Source organism: Ascaphus truei, chromosome 15 (assembly GCF_040206685.1).
Source record: "Ascaphus truei isolate aAscTru1 chromosome 15, aAscTru1.hap1, whole genome shotgun sequence".
Taxonomy (NCBI): Eukaryota; Metazoa; Chordata; class Amphibia; order Anura; family Ascaphidae; genus Ascaphus; species Ascaphus truei.
The window spans coordinates 25,531,735-25,557,146 of record NC_134497.1 but is presented as its reverse complement, the minus strand read 5'-3'; the positions used below and the strand labels follow the sequence as shown (position 1 = coordinate 25,557,146).

The window sequence follows — 25,412 nt, the reverse complement described above, 5'->3', positions numbered from 1 at the left end:
AGAGGGGGGAGAGAGACAGACAGAGATAGGGGAGAGAGACAGACAGAGAGAGGGGAGAGAGACAGACAGAGAGAGGGGAGAGAGACAGAGAGAGAGAGGGGAGAGAGGGGAGAGAGAGAGGGGAGAGAGACAGAGAGAGAGGGAGGGGAGAGAGACAGAGAGAGAGGGGAGAGAGAGAGGGGAGAGAGAGAGGGGAGAGAGACAGAGAGAGGGGAGAGAGACAGAGGGCCTCATGCAGTAAGCGTCGATTATGTGAAATCGGCAATCTTACCGATTAGTCATGTTATTGGCGTTTTTTCCTCTCCGTATGCAGTAAGTGCCGAATACATTCAAAATCAACCCGAAAACAAATCCGCCCACTCTCACGATGATTAGCCGATCACACACAGGTGTATCGGCGTGCGTGGCGGGGTGCTGTTAGGTTGCCCAATCACAAATCTTGCTGAATCAGGCGAAACAAGCATGTTTTGGATTGCGCGCCATATTTAAAGGCAACGTGTACTGCTATTCATTCTCTGTGTTGTTGGGAGTGAGAGAGAGAGAGACGCACAGAGCTGGCTGTTTGAACATTTGCATATTGACTGAGAGACTTGTTGTGTATTGGGTGAGCTTTGTCCATTGTTGTTTTGTTTACATATTTGTCTTGTTTTATATGTGGAAGTGTTTCGTGTGATTGCCTGTACATTTCTTGTCTGTTTTTTGTGAGTGCTGGAAGTATGCCCGCAAAGCGTGGGAAGAGTGATGCTGGTGGGAGTGGGAGTGCTACTCGTGGGAGTACGCGTTGGAGTGAACGTACTGTTCAGGGGAGTGATGTTGCTGAGAGTGAGAGTGGTGTTGCAGGGAGTGGGAGTGCTGGTGCTGCGAGTGGTGTTGCTGGGAGTGGGAGTGCTGTTGCTGGGAGTGGGAGTGCTGTTGCTGGGAGTGCTGTTGCTGGGAGTGGGAGTGCTGTTGCTGGGAGTGGGAGTGCTGGTGCTGGGAGTGGGAGTGCTGTTGCTGGGAGTGGGAGTGCTGGTGCTGGGAGTGCTGGTGCTAGGAGTGTGAGTGCTGGTGCTAGGAGTGTGAGTGCTGGTGCTAGGAGTGGGAGTGCTGGTGCTGGGAGTGCTGCTGGTGGCGCAGTTGCTGATGGGGTGGATGGTGGTGGCGTGCTTGCTGGTGGGCAGCTTTTGGAGGCTCTTCCATTGGAAGAAGGAGAGTCCAGTCAGCACCAGCCAAGCTCTGACCCTAAACCTGCTCGGAAGAAACGTGTGGAGAAGCCACGTAATCCTCGCTTCAATGACCAGGAAAATACAGCTCTTGTCACTGGCATTCTGGAGCACTATGACAGTATATATGGACATTTACTAGGTAAGTGTACATTTACATTTATTATTCAAATACATGTGATCCTAGGTCATCTGAGTTTTGTTCATATGCAAATATGGCTTCACAATATCTTTCTATGTTAATTAGTCTGGAAACACAGCTTTTTATCATGCCTTACAAGGACAACTAAACACAGGCGGTCAATTTGCCATAACTGCATACAATATGAATGCAACCTTGCTTACATGTATAGGTTTAGTAGTGAATGCTCATGTGCTTCACATATTACACATAAAACAGCATGTTTGCTATCTCTTGGAACAGCTAGCAGTGTAGGAAACTGGTGCTTCTATTATTAATCATTTACCTCATATATTTGATATGTTTTTCAAGGGCGGACAAGTTCAGCAAGCAGAAAAGAAATGTGGGACACAATAGTCATTGGTGTCAATGCGTGTGGGAATCATGTGAGGGACAAGCGGAATTGTCACAAGAGATTTGATGATATTAGGTCCAAATTGAAAAAGAAAATACAACACCAACGCGTGCATGCTACTGGCACTGGAGGTGGGCCCACACCACAACGTCTCATATTAAGTCCATTGGAGGAGCTGCTTCGGGCAAAATTACTTCCCGTCGTCGTGGAAGGCTTACCTGGTGACCGTGATATAGGAATTTACCCCTCACAATTTCCACCAGGTGAGAAATATTACTGTACTAGGCGTGTAGTTGCTTACAGTTATTTTGCATAGTTACACTGCTTTTTATACTGTCTTCACAATATAAGCATACCTGCATCTATATATGTATATGTCTGATTCTGTATACATATATATCTCAAAATAGACTTATATGTTGTAGTCCTACTAAAAGCAGTAACTAATATAGCACGTGCCATTGCGTGCTCATTTACATGTGAATTCCCAAAATGCATTGCTGCAGTGGAAGCAATTGATGGTGGGCGAAGATGGGGAACAACAGGGTAGTACACATGTGTAACACATGTTAATGAGAAATTATTACTAGCTACAGGTACAGAACAGAAATATATAGAATATTATTGTGTATTTTATTTATTTTACTCCGACAAACATGACATTACTGCCTATTTTAAGCATGCATCAAATATATTGCATGCAACGGCCTACAAACATCACTTGCACTAACACATCTATAGTTGTTAATGAAAAGGTCCATTTTTGCTTTAAGTCATATACAGACAGCATAATGAGGCACACGTATCATATTTTATGTCATTGTTTTCATAACTTAAAAACTGCACACGACTATTTAGCTCATCTACCATTGTGTTAAAGCAGCTGCAATTAATATCTCATCACAGCATACACTTCAACAGAGGGGGTGGGGTTCAGCACACACACTAATTACAGCCTCATTTTAGGGGCAACTTAGTTCACACCATTTTCACCTGTTTCAAGTAATTGAAAGGTGTGGCTGATTAGGCTTTTTGGGGAAGGGAATACCGTTCTTACAACCTCACTAGCACAACTGAAGTTAATCACACTCATTTGAAAGCTTCACTTTAGCTACTAAATGCCCCAACAACTCATTACTTATCAAACCGTACGTCACACATTAGTTCACTCATATCTATAGTTGAACTACTATCAACGACACATTATCACACACTGCATGTGTTGTCTTGTTTAGTCACAGCCACATTCATGTGTGCCACATCTTATATTAATGTACCACACATATCCTCTACCAAAAACAACACTTTTTGCAATATGACCACCTTCATGATAACCATTGTGAATGGTCATCTCATGATAGTTATGTACATTATGATACTGATATCACTACACAACATATGATTTTTATGTTCAAATTTTATCTATTTATCCTCACGCATTACTGCAGAACCATAGTATGTTGTATGTTAGGGAACTCAAAACTTCTAAGTACACAGGCATGTACATTGTTATTACAACTATTTATGTTCACTTTCACACACACATTTTGGGTTAAGGAAATGATGCTGTTAGATACTCATAAATACAGAACATACAATAACTGTTTGTTCAATATTTACACATGTAAATGTAAAACTTATGTTATTGTTATATATAGTTGCCCCTGAAGGACATGTGTCACCTGAGACGGAACAAGTGTCTTCACCTGGGTCAGCCAGCTCAACACACCTAGAAGGTGAGTGTATCAGTTGGTGGCCATATAATATGTGCTCTTCTATATGTTATGTTGTCATGTTCATTATTTGTTTTGCACATCTTCTTTAAATAGGATTACTTAGTGTCAGTGAAAATGAAGTGTAAGGCAACTTGTATTGTGTTAGTGATGTTAACTATCATGTAGGAGTTGTGAGTTTACAGCAAGTTTTCATTCACTCATATTTCATACTGAGTCCAAACATTATTCTTAAGTCAAGGTAGTTTTTAATGTGAGGTTATAAAACGTATGGAAACATGTTAGTTGTTACTTATGACACAGTACAATTACATAGTAACACAGCAGAGATTAACATGACATTTAATAATTTGTACATTTATTTGTAGAACATGATGAAGAGGATTATGATGATGATGATGATGATGCCACCGCCATAGACACACAAATAGAAGCAAGTGACCATGAAGACGTTCCAATTGAAACTGTTTTACCGGCAAATCGTCCAGCAAATACGACATACGATGCAATTGTAGCTTCTGAGGGAAAAATTGTGGAAGCAGAAAATCGTCGCCATTCTGACTTCATGACAGTGCTGGAAAGGATGATTGCACTGCAGGAAGAAACAGTTTCACAATTGGCACATCTCCACAGAGTCTTCATTGAAGTGCCGAAACAGTTGCAAAAAATCAACACCTCATTCGAAGCATTAGTTGTTCAGCAAACACAAGCTAATTACTGGAGAATGACTAATGTACCACAATTCAACACCTCCCAGCCAGGATCTGTTCATGCAGGTCAGTTTTCACCACATTCATCTGATATTCATTCACCAGGCCCAAATGTTACCGGTCAAGTAGCAGACATTGCTGTGCAGGTTCCTGATGACATCCTACCGCTGCCATCTGTACAAATTCAGCAGCAGACACCTACAAAGGAGCCCACAAAAACAAAACACAAGCAGTTACTACTGACCAGTTTTTGGTCAAAAACAACAAAAGACACACATGAAACAGACCAACCATCACTTGTGCAGTGTCTACCAACTTGCTCACATGTGTCAGTGGGCACAAGCCCTGTCCGTGAACAGTCACTACCCAAAAGCCCTGTAGGTGAGTCACTGGCCAAAAGCCCTGTAGGTGAATCGCTGCCCAAAAGCCCTGTAGGTGAATCACTGCCCAAAAGCCCTGTAGGTGAATCACTGCCCAAAAGCCCTGTAGGTGAATCACTGCCCAAAAGCCCTGTAGGTGAATCACTGCCCAAAAGCCCTGTAGGTGAGTCACTGGCCACAAGCCCCGTAGGTGAACAGTCACTGCCCAAAAGCCCTGTAGGTGAGTCACTGGCCACAAGCCCTGCCCGTGAAGTGCCAGAGGCCAGTCAAAGTGGCTCTGTTGTGCCTAAAGTTGGTGGCAAAAGAAAAAGGAAAATTCAAGAGACAACAAGCAGGCCTGTTACTCGCTCGCAAAAGGAACAAAAAAAATAAATGTTATAATTCAGAAAATATGTTTTTGGCCTTGTTTTGTTGACTTCAGATTATCTAATTACTATTGTATGTATGCTGAAGACTGTGTTGTTTCCAAACTTTCAAGTATGTTCTTGTACACGTGAAGTTTTGGAAATGTTAACACTCCTAATTAATGAATAGTGTTATAAATATTTATGTTTTAATCGTCTGTTCAGTAATGGTCCACCAGGAGCCAGTTGCTAAGTTTAGAGAAGCTGCCATTGACTTAGCAGCAAAACATAGCATTTGGGTGTGTTAATTGATGTAATCATTGCATGTGCATATTATTTTCATGCAATTATAAAAGCACCTATTTAACTGCAAACATCTTTCTTGTACGTATACAGCAGGATTTTGTGTTAAATATTACTTACCTTTGCTGGCCATTGTAATGTTGTCCTTTAATCATTTATGTGTTCTTGTTTCAAGAACATCTCTGAATTGATACTAATATATATGTAGTATGTATTGATATATGCACACACACACACACAGACACACACTGTGTGTGTGTGTGTGTGTGTGTGTGTGTGTGTGTGTGTGTGTGTGTGTGTGTGTGTGTGTGTGTGTGTATATATATAGTGCTATCTAAACTGGTATAGATGTATTTACAAAAAACATACACTTCATGCTTCCTTGTGAAAACACAGTATTTTTATAATACAGGCCTAATGTTTGACAACTATACTAAGTGTGAGCCTCTAACATTATTGGGCGCAAACAAATGTTTATTACTTAATTCACTCATGTTTATCACCATTTAAATAGGTTTCATACAAGGCCTACTTACTGCCATCAATATGTTGTGTGTACTCCAGCAATATTTAAAAAAAAAAAAAAAATTACTTTTTATATATATATATATATAATATATATATAAAAAAAAATTTTTTTTTATATATAATATATATATATATATATACATATACACATACACATACACATACACACAATATACATATAGTACAATATACACTTTATATATATATATATTTATGAGATAGATATATTTATATATATATATAGATACACACGTATTTAAACTCATGCAGACAGGGACTTAACCAGACTTTCAAATACACACAGAAATGTATGTGGGGAAAAAACATTTCATTTTGCAGGTGTGTGTATTTACTGATATGGCTGTCTAAGCACTATTTTCACACAGTGCTCTTTGTTATTTTTCAAGAAAACTCTATGTTACTGAATGAAAAGTGTACTAATGTTTTCAAAAACGAGATAAAAAAAGGATACATGTTTGTCCCACATGCGGCTATCACTAACCACAAATGTTCAAGCAATTATAACTAGAAATCCAATTGGCGTTTGAAATAAGGAGTTACAGTTTATACTTTTGTTGACCTTGAAAAGGAAACACAGCAATTTGTTAGCCACTGAGCAGTTTCATTTTGATGAGCAAAGAACAGATACCTGCACACATCTTTTGTGCTACTTTGCAATGGCTGATGAATTGGTGACAATTATGAATCCGAATTTAGGTTATAAATACATGATTTCAGAAGCTATTTTATCAACTTGCGGACATCAAGCAAGCACACGCCAAATCTATGATTTGATTCGAGCAAAATATCCTTATTACCAAAACCGTCGGCATGCGCGCAATTTTAATTCATCAATAAGATTCACTTTATCAACAAATGACTTTTTTGAACGTGTGCAGGATAAGCTAGAACACAACTATGGTTTCTGGAAGATTGCCAAAGAAAAACATTTCACCGTGAAAGAAGGCACATATATTGTGGTTAAAGGCATATTTATTCCTAATGCCAATAGCAATGGATCCGCTACTACTGTTCCGTGTGAATCGATAGCTGCTGCAATATCTGCACCCTCCATTCCTGAAACCCACATTGTACATGAACATAACTACTATGATTCTGTACCAAGCCTTTCAGCTGAAAATGCATTGGAATGGGTACCCGAAGAAATGAACATACCTCCCGACCAATTGTTTGAAGAAAGCAGTGGCGATTCCTATGAGCGCTTCATGGAGGAGATGTGTTTCATACTGGATTCAGCGTTTGGGTCAAGCGTGGATGAAAATGCCTTGCATTTCTGGAGTGACCAGTTGCAGGCAGACGAAGAGTTAATTCTAGAAGAATGGTAAATATAACAATCGTTATGCGTTCACTCTGCGTTTACATTTTTTTTTGTCTAACCACCATTTTCCCTTTCAATGCGTGGATACAGCGTAACATAGCAGACTGCATAACATGTAGCGATCACAAACAAATTGTTTCCGAATACAATATAGTAGAACCTGAAAGAGTAGTACACATTGCTGACGGAATAAATATACGTACTTTCCTATCACTTTAAACATATTAGCAACATTTTACCATAACTCTAACACATACCTGTTTTGTTATCATGCTACATCTACAACATTTAAAAGCGGGTCCACCACGTATGACGTGGGACCCTTGTCATGGCCCAAGGCGTCCTTAAAAAGGATTACGGATGTAAGTCCCGCCCCCAAGCGACGTGCGCGCCTCAAAGCCTATTGGCTGACATGTTTTGTTATAGTAACGGTAACTGCAGTGTGTCATACAGTGGGGGCGTACACTGGGCGTTAGCCGAATGTTAATTGAGTGGGAGGAGTGTTAGCGTGCGTTTCACGCTGGTTTAACATGACGTCACACGTATTGCATTTGCGCATTGTGTTATCGGCCGTCCTTTCTGTCCAAACACGTCTGTTTAAAAAGAATACAGATGTACTCGTTTAGAACGAATGTAGTTTCGTATTCATTGTATTTGAAATAAAGATTGTATGTTTAATCATATTTTCAACCTGTATTGAACGCACAACGTACGCTTTGTTTTGCGCATGCGCAAACAGTTAGTGCAGCCAAGCCTGAAGTGCGTGCGCACACTAAGATGTGCGCGCACATTTTTCAGTATACAGGCAACGTTCACATCATATACATAGTTATGCCTGCTACAAATTTAAAGAAACATAACATACTGATGTACACTTGTACTTCTAAAATATAAGTGAGTGACGTGTGTATGTACACAATCATATAGAGCTGTGTAACACGTTGTCACGGATACATATATAGTAAGGTGCCATCTTTGACCATCATGTGTTTGCTGTATTTCAGAGATGTCGGGGAAGATACAATCGGATCAATGTATGATTTCAGAAGAGTCTACCTTTATATGAGATGATTGTGAGGAGGAGCCACCGACTACTATACTACATATGGAACTAATTTTATATTGCTTGCAGCGCTTATTAACAAACAATTAAAAATGTGATACACTTATGCCTATATTGCATAAGCACTTAATTAACATAATGATGTTGCAAAATAGTGCCTCATGAATTTTTATTGAGTGTTCTTTAATGACTACTATCATTTTATGGCATGGTGTGTTTTATATATAACAACCATTCCCACTCTGCTAACACATTTGTGTATTCTATTGTGTAATGGAACGTATGACTGTCGAAACTATGTAACAATAATAATAAGAATAATAAGAATAATTATAATATGAGCATGTTCATGTATAGCGCTGCTAGTTGTACACAGCGCTTTACAGACACATTTTTCAGGCTCAGGTCCCTGGCCCGTGGAACTTACAATTTATTTTTTGCCGCCTGAGGCACAGGGAGATAAAGTGACTTGCCCAAGGTCACAAGGAGCCGACACCGGGAATTGAACCAGACTCCCCTGCTTCAAACTCTCAGTGCCAGTGTGTGTCTTTACTCACTGAGCCACTCCTTCTCCCAATGTAAAGGACACTTACAACCAACTAGCCCTTTATTGTTAAAAATCTCTTGTTACATGGGTATGTTGATAAAATGGTTTGGGACTGTAGCAATTAATGTTATTGGCCACCCGAAGAAATGAACATACCTCCCGACCAATTGTTTGAAGAAAGCAGTGGCGATTCCTATGAGCGCTTCATGGAGGAGATGTGTTTCATACTGGATTCAGCGTTTGGGTCAAGCGTGGATGAAAATGCCTTGCATTTCTGGAGTGACCAGTTGCAGGCAGACGAAGAGTTAATTCTAGAAGAATGGTAAATATAACAATCGTTATGCGTTCACTCTGCGTTTACATTTTTTTTTGTCTAACCACCATTTTCCCTTTCAATGCGTGGATACAGCGTAACATAGCAGACTGCATAACATGTAGCGATCACAAACAAATTGTTTCCGAATACAATATAGTAGAACCTGAAAGAGTAGTACACATTGCTGACGGAATAAATATACGTACTTTCCTATCACTTTAAACATATTAGCAACATTTTACCATAACTCTAACACATACCTGTTTTGTTATCATGCTACATCTACAACATTTAAAAGCGGGTCCACCACGTATGACGTGGGACCCTTGTCATGGCCCAAGGCGTCCTTAAAAAGGATTACGGATGTAAGTCCCGCCCCCAAGCGACGTGCGCGCCTCAAAGCCTATTGGCTGACATGTTTTGTTATAGTAACGGTAACTGCAGTGTGTCATACAGTGGGGGCGTACACTGGGCGTTAGCCGAATGTTAATTGAGTGGGAGGAGTGTTAGCGTGCGTTTCACGCTGGTTTAACATGACGTCACACGTATTGCATTTGCGCATTGTGTTATCGGCCGTCCTTTCTGTCCAAACACGTCTGTTTAAAAAGAATACAGATGTACTCGTTTAGAACGAATGTAGTTTCGTATTCATTGTATTTGAAATAAAGATTGTATGTTTAATCATATTTTCAACCTGTATTGAACGCACAACGTACGCTTTGTTTTGCGCATGCGCAAACAGTTAGTGCAGCCAAGCCTGAAGTGCGTGCGCACACTAAGATGTGCGCGCACATTTTTCAGTATACAGGCAACGTTCACATCATATACATAGTTATGCCTGCTACAAATTTAAAGAAACATAACATACTGATGTACACTTGTACTTCTAAAATATAAGTGAGTGACGTGTGTATGTACACAATCATATAGAGCTGTGTAACACGTTGTCACGGATACATATATAGTAAGGTGCCATCTTTGACCATCATGTGTTTGCTGTATTTCAGAGATGTCGGGGAAGATACAATCGGATCAATGTATGATTTCAGAAGAGTCTACCTTTATATGAGATGATTGTGAGGAGGAGCCACCGACTACTATACTACATATGGAACTAATTTTATATTGCTTGCAGCGCTTATTAACAAACAATTAAAAATGTGATACACTTATGCCTATATTGCATAAGCACTTAATTAACATAATGATGTTGCAAAATAGTGCCTCATGAATTTTTATTGAGTGTTCTTTAATGACTACTATCATTTTATGGCATGGTGTGTTTTATATATAACAACCATTCCCACTCTGCTAACACATTTGTGTATTCTATTGTGTAATGGAACGTATGACTGTCGAAACTATGTAACAATAATAATAAGAATAATAAGAATAATTATAATATGAGCATGTTCATGTATAGCGCTGCTAGTTGTACACAGCGCTTTACAGACACATTTTTCAGGCTCAGGTCCCTGGCCCGTGGAACTTACAATTTATTTTTTGCCGCCTGAGGCACAGGGAGATAAAGTGACTTGCCCAAGGTCACAAGGAGCCGACACCGGGAATTGAACCAGACTCCCCTGCTTCAAACTCTCAGTGCCAGTGTGTGTCTTTACTCACTGAGCCACTCCTTCTCCCAATGTAAAGGACACTTACAACCAACTAGCCCTTTATTGTTAAAAATCTCTTGTTACATGGGTATGTTGATAAAATGGTTTGGGACTGTAGCAATTAATGTTATTGGCCAGATGTTGTGGTCCCCTACAATGCATGATGTTCTGAATATGACATCAACATCATGTAATGAAGTACGTTTCTGTGTATATTTCATTAACCTAACTAACTATAGTTTACTGTGTTTATTAAACTTTCTAAAAATACATCGTATAGTCAATATGATGATATAAGCTACCATAATAAAGCTGGTGTTATCATTTGTCGGTGTTATACATGGATCCTACACAAATTGATACAGACACAAACAGTTGTCTTAAAAAGTGTGTCTATGCTAATGTGCACGTGATTGACGTTACAATTGTGAGAATACTTGATAATTATCATCATGATAATGATGAAGTGACGTGAATTATATTGCAAAAATATTACCAACATTGTCATATAGGTAAATTAGAAATGCTAAATGACAGTAACATTTGCAACAAAATAGTGTTTTCTGTTCACAGTTTTACACTTGGTACATGTAGGACACATCCACACATGTGTGACTTATACATACACATGTCACAAATTTAAATTCATGTTGACTATTAATTCCTAGCATTAAAAAACACCTACATTGCTAAATATAAGATGTAGTACGCATTGTTGTGATTACAGGCATTCATGCATGGAGTGTTATGATCAGTCAATTTCATCCGTGATGAATGAGCTCCCGTAAGTAAACAAATAAGTACAGTTATCCCCTTTTCTCCAAACACCTCTATATTACATGAATGGAATTTATAAGGAAACATACATAAAATGTGATAAAATGGGAGTAATCATTTTCTAATACAATGCACATGAAAGCTCAAGAGTAGCTAAATGCATATACATGATACAGAAAGTACATGTATGTTACATTTGTCTTTAAAACAATATGTTGTGTTTTTACTTCAAATAATTATAGGAAGATTGAGGTAGGCACATCTTATGAGAGATGTCAGCAAATATACATACCATGATCAGTCATACTGGAGATATACCTATAATGCAAAGGAACAATATATAAATTGCAAACATTGACATGCCATCTTCAGTACCGTAAACAACACAGCAAAGTGTGTATTTGGTGTTAAATGTGCAACACCATGTATATTTAATCACATTCAAAATGTAAATCAGCCTGGTGTACACATCATATGGATGTACATGTTACACTGCACCAATAACATTGTATGTAAGCATACTAGAAGCATGAATGAGTATGGGCATAATATGTGTATTGTGTTAGCATAAGGAACAACACAATGCTAAAATATTAGTGCTTTGTTACCCCAGTTGTATTCACATACACACAACTAAAGTACAATTGAAGAGGGATTATATAACCTGTGCAACAATAACATACCGGTGCCACATCCCTTTGTGCACACAGCAGAGAAAAGAAAGGTGTGCAACCCATATTCATCTGTGTCCTAACAGAAGGTTATATAAAAAAACATTATTGTTAAGATAACATAATGTAAGTATAAAAGTAGAACTTGGAACATATATGTTTTTACTTACAAGAAAAAAATGAATTGATGAGATTCTGGCGTGTCTGGCCACCACTGGCTGTTTGTTCATTTTCAGCAGCTACATGGGTGGGATGCTCGTCTACCAAAGGCTCAGCTAGGTCTGATTGTACATTGTGCCTGAGTGCAACATTGTGCAAAATGCAACAGGCAAGGATAATATCAGACACTTTTTGAGGCTTGTATAGAAGAGCCCCACCAGTTCTGTCCAGACACCTAAATCTGGTCTTGAGTAGGCCAAATGTCCTCTCTATAACAGATCTTGTAGATATATGGGCTGCATTGTACCTCTCCTCTGCTTCAGTTTGAGGGTTTAGCACCGGAGTCAATAGCCACGGCCTAATTCCGTATCCTGAGTCACCTATAATGAATGGAGCACACATAAGCTGACATTAGTGATCAAATTGTACAATGCCAACATTCCTAAATAAAAATGTGTTTTGTGTTATAACATGTAAATGTGTACTCACCCAGCAGCCAACCATGTTCAAAATGTCCCTCTTCGAACGCATGGAAGACTGAAGAGTTCCTCAGGATAGAGGAATCGTGACTGGAACCAGGGAATTTGGGTACCACATGCATTATCCTCATCGTCGCATCACATACCACCTGTACATTGAGTGAATGGTAGTGCTTACGATTGCGGTACACATGCCTCACTCTGACTAGGTGCAATCAAAGCAACATGTGTGCAATCGATTGCACCCAGCACACATGGTATCCCTGCTATATTATAAAAGCCAGTCCTGACTTCCAGCCACTCTGTCGCCTCTGTAGGAAAATGAATATAATTCCTAGCGCGTCTATTGAGTGCATAGAGAAACTGGGTCAAGGCCCGCGAGAATGTAGATTGCGAGACCCCGCCCACTATGCCCACAGTTGTCTGGTATGACGCGGAAGCAAGATAATGTAATGAGCACAGCATTTTAACAAGCCCAGGTAGTGCACGACCTCTGGCTGTGAAAAAATCTAAATCTCCCCTTATCTCCTGATAAAGAGATAAGATTGCTGCTGAACTCAAACGATAGCGACTTACAATCTCCTCCTCACTCATCCCATCTAACAGGGTTCTCTCCCTGTACAGACGCGGACGAGGCACAACTTGTCTCCTCTGTCTTCTCCTCTGATCTCCTGTCCCTCTCCCTGTCCCTCGGCCTGTCCCCTCTCCCTGTCCCTGTCGTATCCGCGTGACTGTCCCTGTCACTGTCCCTCGGTGTGTCCCTCCCTTGCCCTAAGTCATTCTCTTCATCATCAAGCATGTCATAGAAAAGAATGTTCCTCCGTCTCCTAAACAATCTCAACATTTTGAAATGAGTAGCTGTGAATGAGCAGGTAATGGGCGTCCTTTAAATAGGTATGTGATGATGTCAGGTGACATAGTAAAATGCAAGGTTTTACATTAACATAATAAAGTACTTGTGTGGCAAGCTGTGTGCAGTTGTTGTGTGTATTCTGCAGGGAATGATGATATTTGGCAATGATGTGAGGTGAAGCTTTGTACAAACATTGCTTGCAAATAAATAGTTGCATGTGCAATGCATGTAAAACTTGTGAACGCAAGAGTCAGTCATGTAATGAGACAAAAAGGCTGAGATTGATGTGGGAAAAGTTTTGTGTAACATGTGTAATTAGCCATGTTATTGTGACATGTTGCCAACAATGAATAGTCGTGTGCATATGCATGCATTTCTGTAATGAGGATAGTTGCTATAGAATGAGTTTACAAGGTGTCCCAATGATGAATTACTGTACATGTGCGTATAAGTTAGGTTGAAGTGCTTGTACAACGGTTATAATGTAAACATGCAATGTGATTGCGCGTCCAATAAGTGACGTCATGAAAATAGGGAGGACCAAACCTAGATGTAAACATGAGAATTTAGATGTACATGAACGTTTAAAGATGCGTGACACATTACAAGCATTGTGTAATGTAAAGGAACATGAATATACGGTGTATGTGTGACATGTGTGACATGTGTAACATCATGTAAACAATTGTCGATCAATTCAGTAAAATGTGTGCTATGATGTGAGGTTCTCCTTTAAGAGTTGAGTATAGTATTTTCCCTTGCCACATCATCACATGATGAGTAATGTGACCCGCAAATGCTGCAAACATGTAAAAGTATAATGTTATGCAAATAATACACGTCAGCCGTGACACAATGCAGGGAATGCCCCCCACACTGTAATGCAAATGACGTTTGTATTGTGAGCAATGAAACGTAAACAGTACTATACTGTTATACGTCCCCGCTCCATTGACTCCATTGATGTACAGAAGATTTTTTTTTTCTAAGTGCCGTTCCGGCAGCCTTAGCGATCGTTCTCCCGTCCAAACTGCCAACTTTAGTTGGCGGGAGAAATCGGCCATAACATCTCAATTTCGTAGTGCCGATCAGCCCCGATAAGCTGATTTTTTTTGTTGAATCCAGCCGATTTAAAAAACTGGCGATCAGTGGCGAAACAGGCTTATCGCAGCCGACTGGCCATAACAAAATAATCGGCTCCGAAACCTGGCGAAATCAAGCACTTATCGGCGCTTACTGAATCTCAAACCCAATTTGGCTATAAAATGGTGATAATTCCCTTATCAACGCTTACTGCATGAGGCCCAGAGAGAGGGGAGAGAGACAGAGAGAGAGAGAGAGGGGAGAGAGACAGAGAGAGGGGAGAGAGACAGAGAGAGGGGAGAGAGACAGAGAGAGAGAGGGGAGAGAGACAGAGAGAGAGAGGGGAGAGAGACAGAGAGAGAGTGGGGAGAGAGACAGAGAGAGGGGAGAGAGACAGAGAGAGGGGAGAGAGACAGAGAGAGAGAGGGGAGAGAGACAGAGAGAGAGAGGGGAGAGAGACAGAGAGAGAGAGAGGGGAGAGAGACAGAGAGAGAGGGAGGGGAGAGAGACAGAGAGAGAGGGGGAGAGAGAGAGGGGAGAGAGAGAGGGGAGAGAGACAGAGAGAGGGGAGAGAGACAGAGAGAGGGGGAGAGAGACAGACAGAGAGAGAGAGGGGAGAGAGACAGAGAGAGGGGAGAGAGACAGAGAGAGAGAGGGGAGAGAGACAGAGAGAGAGGGGGGAGAGAGACAGAGAGAGAGTGGGGAGAGAGACAGAGAGAGGGGAGAGAGACAGAGAGAGGGGAGAGAGACAGAGAGAGGGGAGAGAGACAGAGAGAGGGTAGAGAGACAGAGAGAGGGGAGAGAGACAGAGAGAGGGGAGAGAGACAGAGAGAGGGGAGAGAGACAGAGAGAGGGTAGAGAGAGGCAGAGAGAGAGAGGGCAGAGAGAGAGGGGAGAGAGGGCAGAGAGAGAGGGCAGAGAGAGAGGGGAGAGAGACAGAGAGAGGGGAGAGAGAGAGAGAGAGGGGAGAGAGACAGAGATAGAGAGGGCAGAGAGAGAGAGGGGAGAGAGACAGAGAGAGAGAGGGGAGAGAGGCAGAGAGAGAGATAGGGGAGAGAGACAGAGAGAGAGAGGGGAGAGAGACAGAGAGAGAGAGGGGAGAGAGACAGACAGAGAGAGGGGAGTGAGACAGACAGAGAGAGGGGAGAGAGACAGAGAGAGAGAGGGGAGAGAGACAGAGAGAGAGGGGGGGGGAGAGAGACAGAGAGAGAGGGAGGGGAGAGAGACAGAGAGGGGAGAGAGAGAGGGGAGAGAGAGAGGGGGAGAGAGACAGAGAGAGGGGAGATAGACAGAGAGAGGGGAGAGAGACAGACAGAGAGAGAGAGGGGAGAGAGACAGAGAGAGGGGAGAGAGACAGAGAGAGGGGAGAGAGACAGAGAGAGGGGAGAGAGACAGAGAGAGAGAGGGGAGAGAGACAGAGAGAGAGAGGGGAGAGAGACAGAGAGAGAGAGGGGAGAGAGACAGAGAGAGAGTGGGGAGAGAGACAGAGAGAGGGGAGAGAGACAGAGAGAGGGGAGAGAGACAGAGAGAGGGGAGAGAGACAGAGAGAGGGGAGAGAGACAGAGAGAGGGGAGAGAGACAGAGAGAGGGGAGAGAGACAGACAGAGAGAGAGAGGGGAGAGAGACAGAGAGAGGGGAGAGAGACAGAGAGAGAGAGGGGAGAGAGACAGAGAGAGAGGGGGGAGAGAGACAGAGAGAGAGTGGGGAGAGAGACAGAGAGAGGGGAGAGAGACAGAGAGAGGGGAGAGAGACAGAGAGAGGGGAGAGAGACAGAGAGAGGGTAGAGAGACAGAGAGAGGGGAGAGAGACAGAGAGAGGGGAGAGAGACAGAGAGAGGGGAGAGAGACAGAGAGAGGGTAGAGAGAGGGCAGAGAGAGAGAGGGCAGAGAGAGAGGGGAGAGAGGGCAGAGAGAGAGGGCAGAGAGAGAGGGGAGAGAGACAGAGAGAGGGGAGAGAGAGAGAGAGAGGGGAGAGAGACAGAGATAGAGAGGGCAGAGAGAGAGAGGGGAGAGAGACAGAGAGAGAGAGGGGAGAGAGACAGAGAGAGAGATAGGGGAGAGAGACAGAGAGAGAGAGGGGAGAGAGACAGAGAGAGAGAGGGGAGAGAGACAGACAGAGAGAGGGGAGTGAGACAGACAGAGAGAGGGGAGAGAGACAGAGAGAGAGAGGGAAGAGAGACAGAGAGAGAGGGGGGGAGAGAGACAGAGAGAGAGGGAGGGGAGAGAGACAGAGAGGGGAGAGAGAGAGGGGAGAGGGAGAGGGGAGAGAGACAGAGAGAGGGGAGAGAGACAGAGAGAGGGGAGAGAGACAGACAGAGAGAGAGAGGGGAGAGAGACAGAGAGAGGGGAGAGAGAGGGCAGAGAGAGAGGGCAGAGAGAGAGGGGAGAGAGGGCAGAGAGAGAGGGCAGAGAGAGGGGAGAGAGACAGAGAGAGGGGAGAGACAGAGAGAGAGGGGAGAGAGACAGAGATAGAGAGGGCAGAGAGAGAGAGAGGGGAGAGAGACAGAGAGAGAGAGGGGAGAGAGACAGAGAGAGAGGGGAGAGAGACAGAGAGAGAGAGGGGAGAGAGACAGAGAGAGAGAGGGGAGAGAGACAGACAGAGAGAGGGGAGTGAGACAGACAGAGAGAGGGGAGAGAGACAGAGAGAGAGAGGGGAGAGAGACAGAGAGAGAGAGAGGGGAGAGAGACAGAGAGAGAGGGAGGGGAGAGAGACAGAGAGAGAGGGGAGAGAGAGAGGGGAGAGAGAGAGGGGAGAGAGAGAGGGGAGAGAGAGAGGGGAGAGAGAGAGAGGGGAGAGAGGGGAGAGAGGGGAAGAGACAGAGAGAGAGGAGGGGAGAGAGACAGAGAGAGAGAGAGGGGAGAGAGTGAGAGGGGAGAGAGACAGAGAGAGAGAGAGGAGAGAGACAGACAGAGAGAGGGGAGAGAGACAGAGAGAGAGAGGGGAGAGAGACAGAGAGAGAGGGGGAGAGAGACAGACAGAGAGAGGGGATTGAGACAGACAGAGAGAGGGGAGAGAGACAGAGAGAGAGAGGGGAGAGAGACAGAGAGAGAGAGAGAGGGAAAGAGACAGAGAGAGAGGGAGGGTAGAGAGACAGAGAGAGAGGGGAGAGAGAGAGGGGAGAGAGAGAGGGGAGAGAGAGGGGGGGGGGGAGAGAGAGAGGGGAGAGAGAGAGAGGGGAGAGAGAGAGGGGAGAGAGACAGAGAGAGAGGAGGGGAGAGAGACAGAGAGAGAGAGAGGGGAGAGGAGTGAGAGGGGAGAGAGACAGAGAGAGAGAGAGGAGAGAGACAGACAGAGAGAGGGGATTGAGACAGACAGAGAGAGGGGAGAGAGACAGAGAGAGAGAGGGGAGAGAGACAGAGAGAGAGAGAGGGGAGAGAGACAGAGAGAGAGGGAGGGGAGAGAGACAGAGAGAGAGGGGAGAGAGAGAGGGGAGAGAGAGAGGGGAGAGAGAGAGGGGAGAGAGAGAGGGGGGGGGGGAGAGAGAGGGGAGAGAGAGAGAGGGGAGAGAGACAGAGAGAGAGGAGGGGAGAGAGACAGAGAGAGAGAGAGGGGAGAGAGTGAGAGGGGAGAGAGACAGAGAGAGAGAGAGGAGAGAGACAGACAGAGAGAGGGGAGAGAGACAGAGAGAGAGAGAGGGGAGAGAGACAGAGAGACAGACAGAGAGAGGGGAGAGAGACAGAGAGAGGGGAGAGAGACAGAGAGAGAGAGGGGAGAGAGACAGAGAGAGAGAGGGGAGAGAGACAGAGAGAGAGAGGGGAGACAGATTGAGAGAGAGAGGGCAGAGAGAGAGAGGGCAGAGAGAGAGAGTAGAATAGCAGCAAATGGCGCACAGCCAGGGAAACAGGGAGCCAGGTGTGGAGATAAAAACGTCCTTTAATTCAGCACATAACTGGAAGAATAAAACCCCCCATGGGGACACAAACACCTCCTACGCGTTTCGGACCTGTAGGCCCTTTATCAAGGAGTATGTTATGAGGAGTGGTGCCCTGTCTAATATACCCTCTAAACTAATTACCCGAATTGCCTAAACCTGTGAAAATCGAGTCAAACCACACTGCGCATGCGCGCGGCGTCAGATTCCGCGCGTCCGTGCCCTTACCAGCAATCCAGCTATGCGACGTAACGCTATGCGTCCAGCATCCCGGTTGCTATAGTTACGGCGCACGGAACTAAGGCCGCCCTGCAATGGCTTGTGAAGACGTCCCCTTGTGACCGGGATGTTAGACCCGCCTCTGTGACGTCACCGGGTGCTCTAATAGCCAAAGCGCGCCAAGGACCAGCCAATGCAGATCCGGAGGCACGCCCCCCTTACATCAGAGCACCACAGGTCGCCGCAAGCAGGCGTTCCACTGCCCTTAAGACAATAATAAAATCAAATACAGGGACGTGGAGGGGGGGGGGAAGAGGGGGGGGGGAAGCGAGGAAGAAGAGACGGGGGGGAAGGAGGGGGAGGGGGAGGCAAAAGGAGGGGGGGGGCGGGGGAAGAAGGGGAAAGGGAGGGATAGAAGGCTAAGGAAAGGAACTACCAGGGAAAGGGGGGGGGGAGGGAGAGAGAAAGATATGAGAACGGGAGGGGGGGGGGGGGGGAAAGGAGGGGGGAAAAAAGGGGGGGGGGAAGGGGGGAAGGAGGGGAAAAGGAAAGCAGGGGAATGTATAATAAAACAGGGGTCACAGAAAAACTGCCTAAACTCGCCCCGTGAACCTGTGTACAAGGCAAAGATAACTCCACATAGACAAACAACATTAGCATAACACAGAAGAGACATGTCAGTCAGTGCACTGCCATTTGGGTGGCCCCCAGTAAAAACAAGGTAAATTTCTATACCACCTTTAGTCCTGATTGTATAACATACTCGCACTGAGTGACATGCCAACATCCCTTAAAAACATCAATCACATGCCCCATGGGTAAAGAAAACTGCACATGGATGAAATCACAATATCAAAGTTATCTAAAAACTTCACAGAAAACCTAGCATCTCTATAAGAATGTACTTCACCAAAACATTACATCAAAAAAGCATTACATAACAAAAGGCAAGAACAAATGGGTTCCTTCAATAAATCCATATTTCCTATGAACAATTCATGGACACTGCAGGGTCACAATCGCATCGCGGGAGTAAATACTTTATCACTTCTTATTTATGTATACATTAATTATATTATTTATTGATATTTGAGGAAGTGGCTGAGATTCCACTCAATATTAAGACCGCAAGGGGTTCTCGTTTGCAGCATAAATATCCAAAATGCCTCCCTGCGGTCTAAAACATTGAGCAGATCGCCCCTTCTATGACTGGCGAACACTTGTTCAATGCCCGCAAACCGTGAGGCCTCTGATCCCTCCTTTCTCACACTGGGAAACATGCTTCGAGACTGGATGAGACCAGTCCCGTTTTTTGATCAATCGAATATGTTCTAATATTCTACATTTGAGGGATCGCGTCGTTCTCCCCACGTATTGAATCCCACACCCGCAAGTCAAAAGATAAATGACATATTGGGTGTTGCAGTTAATAAATGATTTAATTGGGAAATTTTTACTCGGGGATGTAGGACTACTCTTAAAGGAAGCTGAGAAATTTTTGGTGGGCGTCATAAATTGACAGATTTTGCAATTTCCACATCTGTATGACCCCTTAGTGATAAACTTCTTTCTGTTTTCGTAGATGCTACGTAGCTTGGGGACACATATGTGGCTATCGTTTTGGCCCTGCGGTACACAAACCGTGGTCCCTCCTTAACACATTCTTGTAAACTCCCATCTAGGAGCAAGACATTCCAATATTTCCTGATGATTTGTTGGACTTGTCGACTACAGTTGTTGTACTGGGTGATAATCAGTGGTGCATCCTTGGGGGCTCCTTTTTTAGTATAATCTCTACCCCTTTGGTTAGTTGGCTGTAACCTTTTTTCCTCTCCTACATATGTTGTTGGGCTAGCCTGCGGGGGATCTAATAAATCCTCTCTCTTCATAGATGCCACTTCCTGAAGGGTGCTACTTAAATGTTCCCCGTCGTATCCCCTCTGTTGGAATCGTTGACTCAATTCCTCAGACTGGCGGGCAAAGCCCTCGTCGGTGGAACAGTTCCTCCTCAGTCTGAGGAATTGGCCTTTGGGGATCCCCTTAATGACCGCAGCGGGGTGGCAGCTGTCTGCTCTCAGCAACATGTTTTTCGCATTTGGTTTTCTAAAGACTTCCGTTTGAATTTGTCTATTCATGTCAATGAATAGGCGAAGGTCCAGATAGTCAATGTGGTGTTCACTAAAGTGATGAGTGAAAATTAAATTATTATTGTTACAATTAATGTAATCAAAAAAATGTATAAAGTGTCTAGACCCCCTTCCCAAATCATAATGAGGTCATCAATGTACCTCCTAAAAAATGTGATGTACTTCCGATATGGATTAGTGCTCGTAAAAATAAACTGTGATTCCCACCACCCCATAAACAAATTCGCATACACCGGAGCAAAGCTCGTGCCCATTGCTGTGCCTTGTTCTTGCAAATAAAATTTGTGATCAAAAAGAAAATAATTGTGTGTGAGTAAATACTTAATGGAATCTAAAATAAACGATGTGTGAAATTGATTGCTATCTGGACCCCCGATGAAGTAATTGACAGCGGCCACCCCCTGGTCGTGTTTTATTACTGAATACAAAGAGGTAACGTCCATGGTGACCCATAGCGATTGTGGGCCCCAGGTCACTGGTTTCAAATTTCTAATGAGGTCCCCTGAGTCCAACAGATAGGAAGGCAACCCTCTAACAAATGGTTGTAGGAACCGATCGATATATTTGGAGAGTCCATCTCCCAAAGATCCAATAGACGACACGATTGGTCTTCCCGGAGGATCGACCAATGTCTTATGGACCTTCGGGAGATGGTAAAACACAGGAATGGTCGGGTGTGGGTTCCATAAATAAACCTTTTCTGTTGGACTCAACACCTGTGTAATCTCAACTACTTCCTAGTAGTTCTTTCAAGATTTCCATGAACCCTTCCGTGGGATCCTCTGGTAGTACAGAGTAGGTGGTGGTATCCCCAAGTTGCCGAAATGCTTCTTTGAGGTAACCAGCCCTACTCTGCACCACCACGGCCCCTCCTTTATCTGCACTTTTAATCACTATCGTGGAATTCCTCTGTAACGATAATAGAGCCTGTTTTTCCCCTTTATTCAAATTGGTGGCCCCTGAGAACGGCACCCTCTCTGCTAGAATCCGTAGATCTCTTATAACTAGATCCTCAAAGGTGGTAAGAAATGGACTCTTGGCAAACTGCGGATAAAACAATGATTTTTGCTTTAAGTCAGATTTCCAGGTACTAAATTCTGGACAACTGTCCTGCTGTGAATCCATCTCATTGTCAACTAACAATGCCTCTAAATCCAAAACATCTTGTAGTTCACAAGCCTCCCTAAAGTCTACATAAGGTGTCCCCAACACCCCCTCTGTTAGCACCTTCCCTTGTGAGGGCATACTTAACGCCTCCACCAATGGAACTGACCCCTCCTCCTTATCTGAGCAGAGAGTCCGCTTCTGAAAGAAAGATTTTAGCGTTAATTTCCGGACAAATTTATGAATGTCAATAACAGTATTAAATAAATCAAAATCCATTGTTGGGGCATACTTGGGGCATACTTGAGAGAGAGAGAGAGGGCAGAGAGAGAGAGGGCAGAGAGAGAGAGGGCAGAGAGAGAGGGCAGAGAGAGAGAGGGGAGAGAGACAGAGAGAGAGAGAGGGCAGAGAGAGAGAGGGGAGAGAGACAGAGAGAGACAGAGAGAGAGAGGGGAGAGAGACAGAGAGAGAGAGGGGAGAGAGACAGAGAGAGAGAGGGGAGAGAGACAGAGAGAGAGAGGGGAGAGAGACAGACAGAGATAGGGGAGAGAGACAGACAGAGAGAGGGGAGAGAGACAGACAGAGAGAGGGGAGAGAGACAGAGAGAGAGGGGAGAGAGGGGAGAGAGAGAGGGGAGAGAGACAGACAGAGAGAGGGGAGACAGACAGAGAGAGGGGAGACAGACAGAGAGAGGGAAGAGAGACAGAGAGAGAGAGAGGGGAGAGAGACAGAGAGAGAGAGGGGAGAGAGACAGAGAGAGAGAGGGGATAGAGAGAGAGACAGAGAGAGAGAGACAGAGAGAGAGAGGGGAGAGAGACAGAGAGAGAGGGAGGGGAGAGAGACAGAGAGAGAGGGGAGAGAGAGGGGAGAGAGACAGAGAGAGAGGAGGGGAGAGAGACAGAGAGAGAGAGAGGGGAGTGAGTGAGAGGGGAGAGAGACAGAGAGAGGGGAGAGAGACAGACAGAGAGAGGGGAGAGAGACGGGGAGAGAGACAGACAGAGAGAGGGGAGAGAGACAGACAGAGAGAGGGGAGAGAGACAGACAGAGAGAGGGGAGAGAGACAGACAGAGAGAGGGGAGAAAGAGAGAGAGGAGAGAGACAGACAGAGAGAGAGAGGAGAGAGACAGACAGAGAGAGAGAGGAGAGAGACAGACAGAGAGAGGGGAGAGACAGACAGAGAGAGAGAGGGGAGAGAGACAGAGAGAGAGGGGAGAGAGAGGGGAGAGAGAGGGGGAGGGAGAGGGGGGAGAGAGAGGAGAGAGAGAGAGGGGAGAGAGAGAGGAGAGAGAGAGGGGAGGGAGAGAGAGAGGGGAGGGAGAGAGAGGGGGGAGGGAGAGAGAGGGGGAGAGAGAGTGGGGAGAGAGAGAGAGGGGGGCGAGAGAGACGGGGAGAGAGAGAGAGATGGGGAGAGAGAGAGGGGAGAGAGAGAGGGGAGATAGAGAGAGGGGAGAGAGGGAGACAGGGGAGAGAGAGAGGGGAGAGAGAGAGAGGGGAGAGGGAGAGAGAGGGGAGAGGGAGAGAGAGGGGAGAGGGAGAGAGAGGGGAGAGGGAGAGAGAGGGGAGGGGGAGAGAGAGTGGAGGGGGAGGGGGGGAGAGAGGGGAGGGGGAGAGAGAGGGGAGGGGGAGAGAGAGGGGAGGGGGAGAGAGGGGGGAGAGAGAGGGTAGGGGGAGAGAGAGGGGAGGGGGAGAGAGAGGGGAGGGGAGAGAGAGGGGAGAGAGAGAGGGAGAGAGAGAGGGAGAGAGAGAGGAGAGTGAGAGAGGAGAGTGAGAGAGGAGAGTGAGAGAGGAGAGTGAGAGAGAGGAGAGAGAGAGAGAGGAGAGAGAGAGGGGAGAGATAGAGAGAGAGGGGAGAGAGAGACAGTGATAGAGGGGTGAGAGAGGGGTGAGAGAGAGGGGTGAGAGAGAGGGGTTTGAGAGAGGGGTGAGAGAGACAGTGGGGAGAGAGAGAGAGAGAGAGAGAGAGAGAGGAGAGAGAGAGAGAGGAGAGAGAGAGAGAGGAGAGAGAGAGAGAGGAGAGAGAGAGGGGAGAGAGACAGAGAGAGAGAAACTCACATCACCTTGAGAAAGGTCCCGCACGAGGACCGAAACATTGGATAAGATGTCTTGTTAATACAAATTTCTTTTGACCACTTACCTGGAGTGCTGCCTCTGATATTCGTCTTCAAACGGTATCGTATTGCCTATTTCATACCATGCTCCCTCAGGGCTGCGTGAAGAAGTCACAGCTCACCGGATACCAGGAGTGTTATTTGCCGACTCAAATTAGTCCTCCGGAGTCCCGGCGCTCGCCTCTCCACTTCGAATGGCCGCCGTATGTATCCCACGCTGGATGCGGCCTCGTGCGCGTGCGCAGCAACGTAATGGTAATAATCCTGAGTTATATAAAACATTAACTAACAATGGTGAAATAAAATAAAAAATCAATTACTCATTTGTAAAGCAGTAAAGCAATAAAAAAACTCTTCCTAGCAAAATGCACATATATAAACAATATAATCTACTATATATTTCTGAAAGTGTCCTATGTGTCCGGGTCTGTATGTGTCTCCCTGTGCCCCTCCCCGTGTCCCTAGCGGCAATCTCATTGGACCTTGGGCCAGGCCAATGAGATTGCTCCCTTGGTCCGCCCGCCCCCGCACACCTCTCATTGGCCTTCAGGCGGAGTGAAGGGCACACACGCACGCACGCACGCACACACACATCACTATACACACACACACATCACTATACACACACACACACATCACTATACACACACACACATCACTATACACACACACACACATCACTATACACACACACACACACACCACTATACACACATCACTATACACACACACATCACTACACACACACACACACACACACACACACACACACACACACACACACACACACACACACACACACACACACACACACACACACACACACACACACACACACACACACACACACATCACTATATACACACACACACACACACACATCACTATACACACACACACACATCACTATACACACACACACACACACATCACTATACACACACACACACACACATCACTATACACACACACACACACACACACACACATCACTATACACACACACACACACACACACACACACACACACACACACACACACACACACACACACACACACACACACACACACACACACACACACACACACACATCACTATACACACACACACACACACACACACATCACTATACACACACACACACACACACATCACTATACACACAAACACACACACACACACACATCACTAAACACACACACACACACACACACACATCACTAAACACACACAACCCCCCCACACACACGGTGTTACATACATTAGCGGGGCTCACATTAGCAGCACATCTCCCGCTCTCTTCCCCACCGGTCCCGGAGGCTCCG

The 25,412-nt window shown here is 44.9% G+C and overlaps 1 protein-coding gene across 1 annotated transcript; it reads left to right on the top strand.

Moving 5' to 3' along the window:
• Window positions 1-1,605: 1,605 nt before the first annotated feature.
• Window positions 1,606-19,907, top strand: LOC142466364 (uncharacterized). Its single transcript, XM_075571216.1, has 4 exons — window positions 1,606-2,001; window positions 3,397-3,474; window positions 3,840-4,666; window positions 19,875-19,907. The coding sequence occupies exons 1-4, from the start codon at window positions 1,725-1,727 to the stop codon at window positions 19,905-19,907; spliced, it is 1,215 nt and encodes a 404-aa protein (XP_075427331.1). The 5' UTR covers window positions 1,606-1,724.
• The last annotated feature ends 5,505 nt before the right edge of the window (window positions 19,908-25,412 follow it).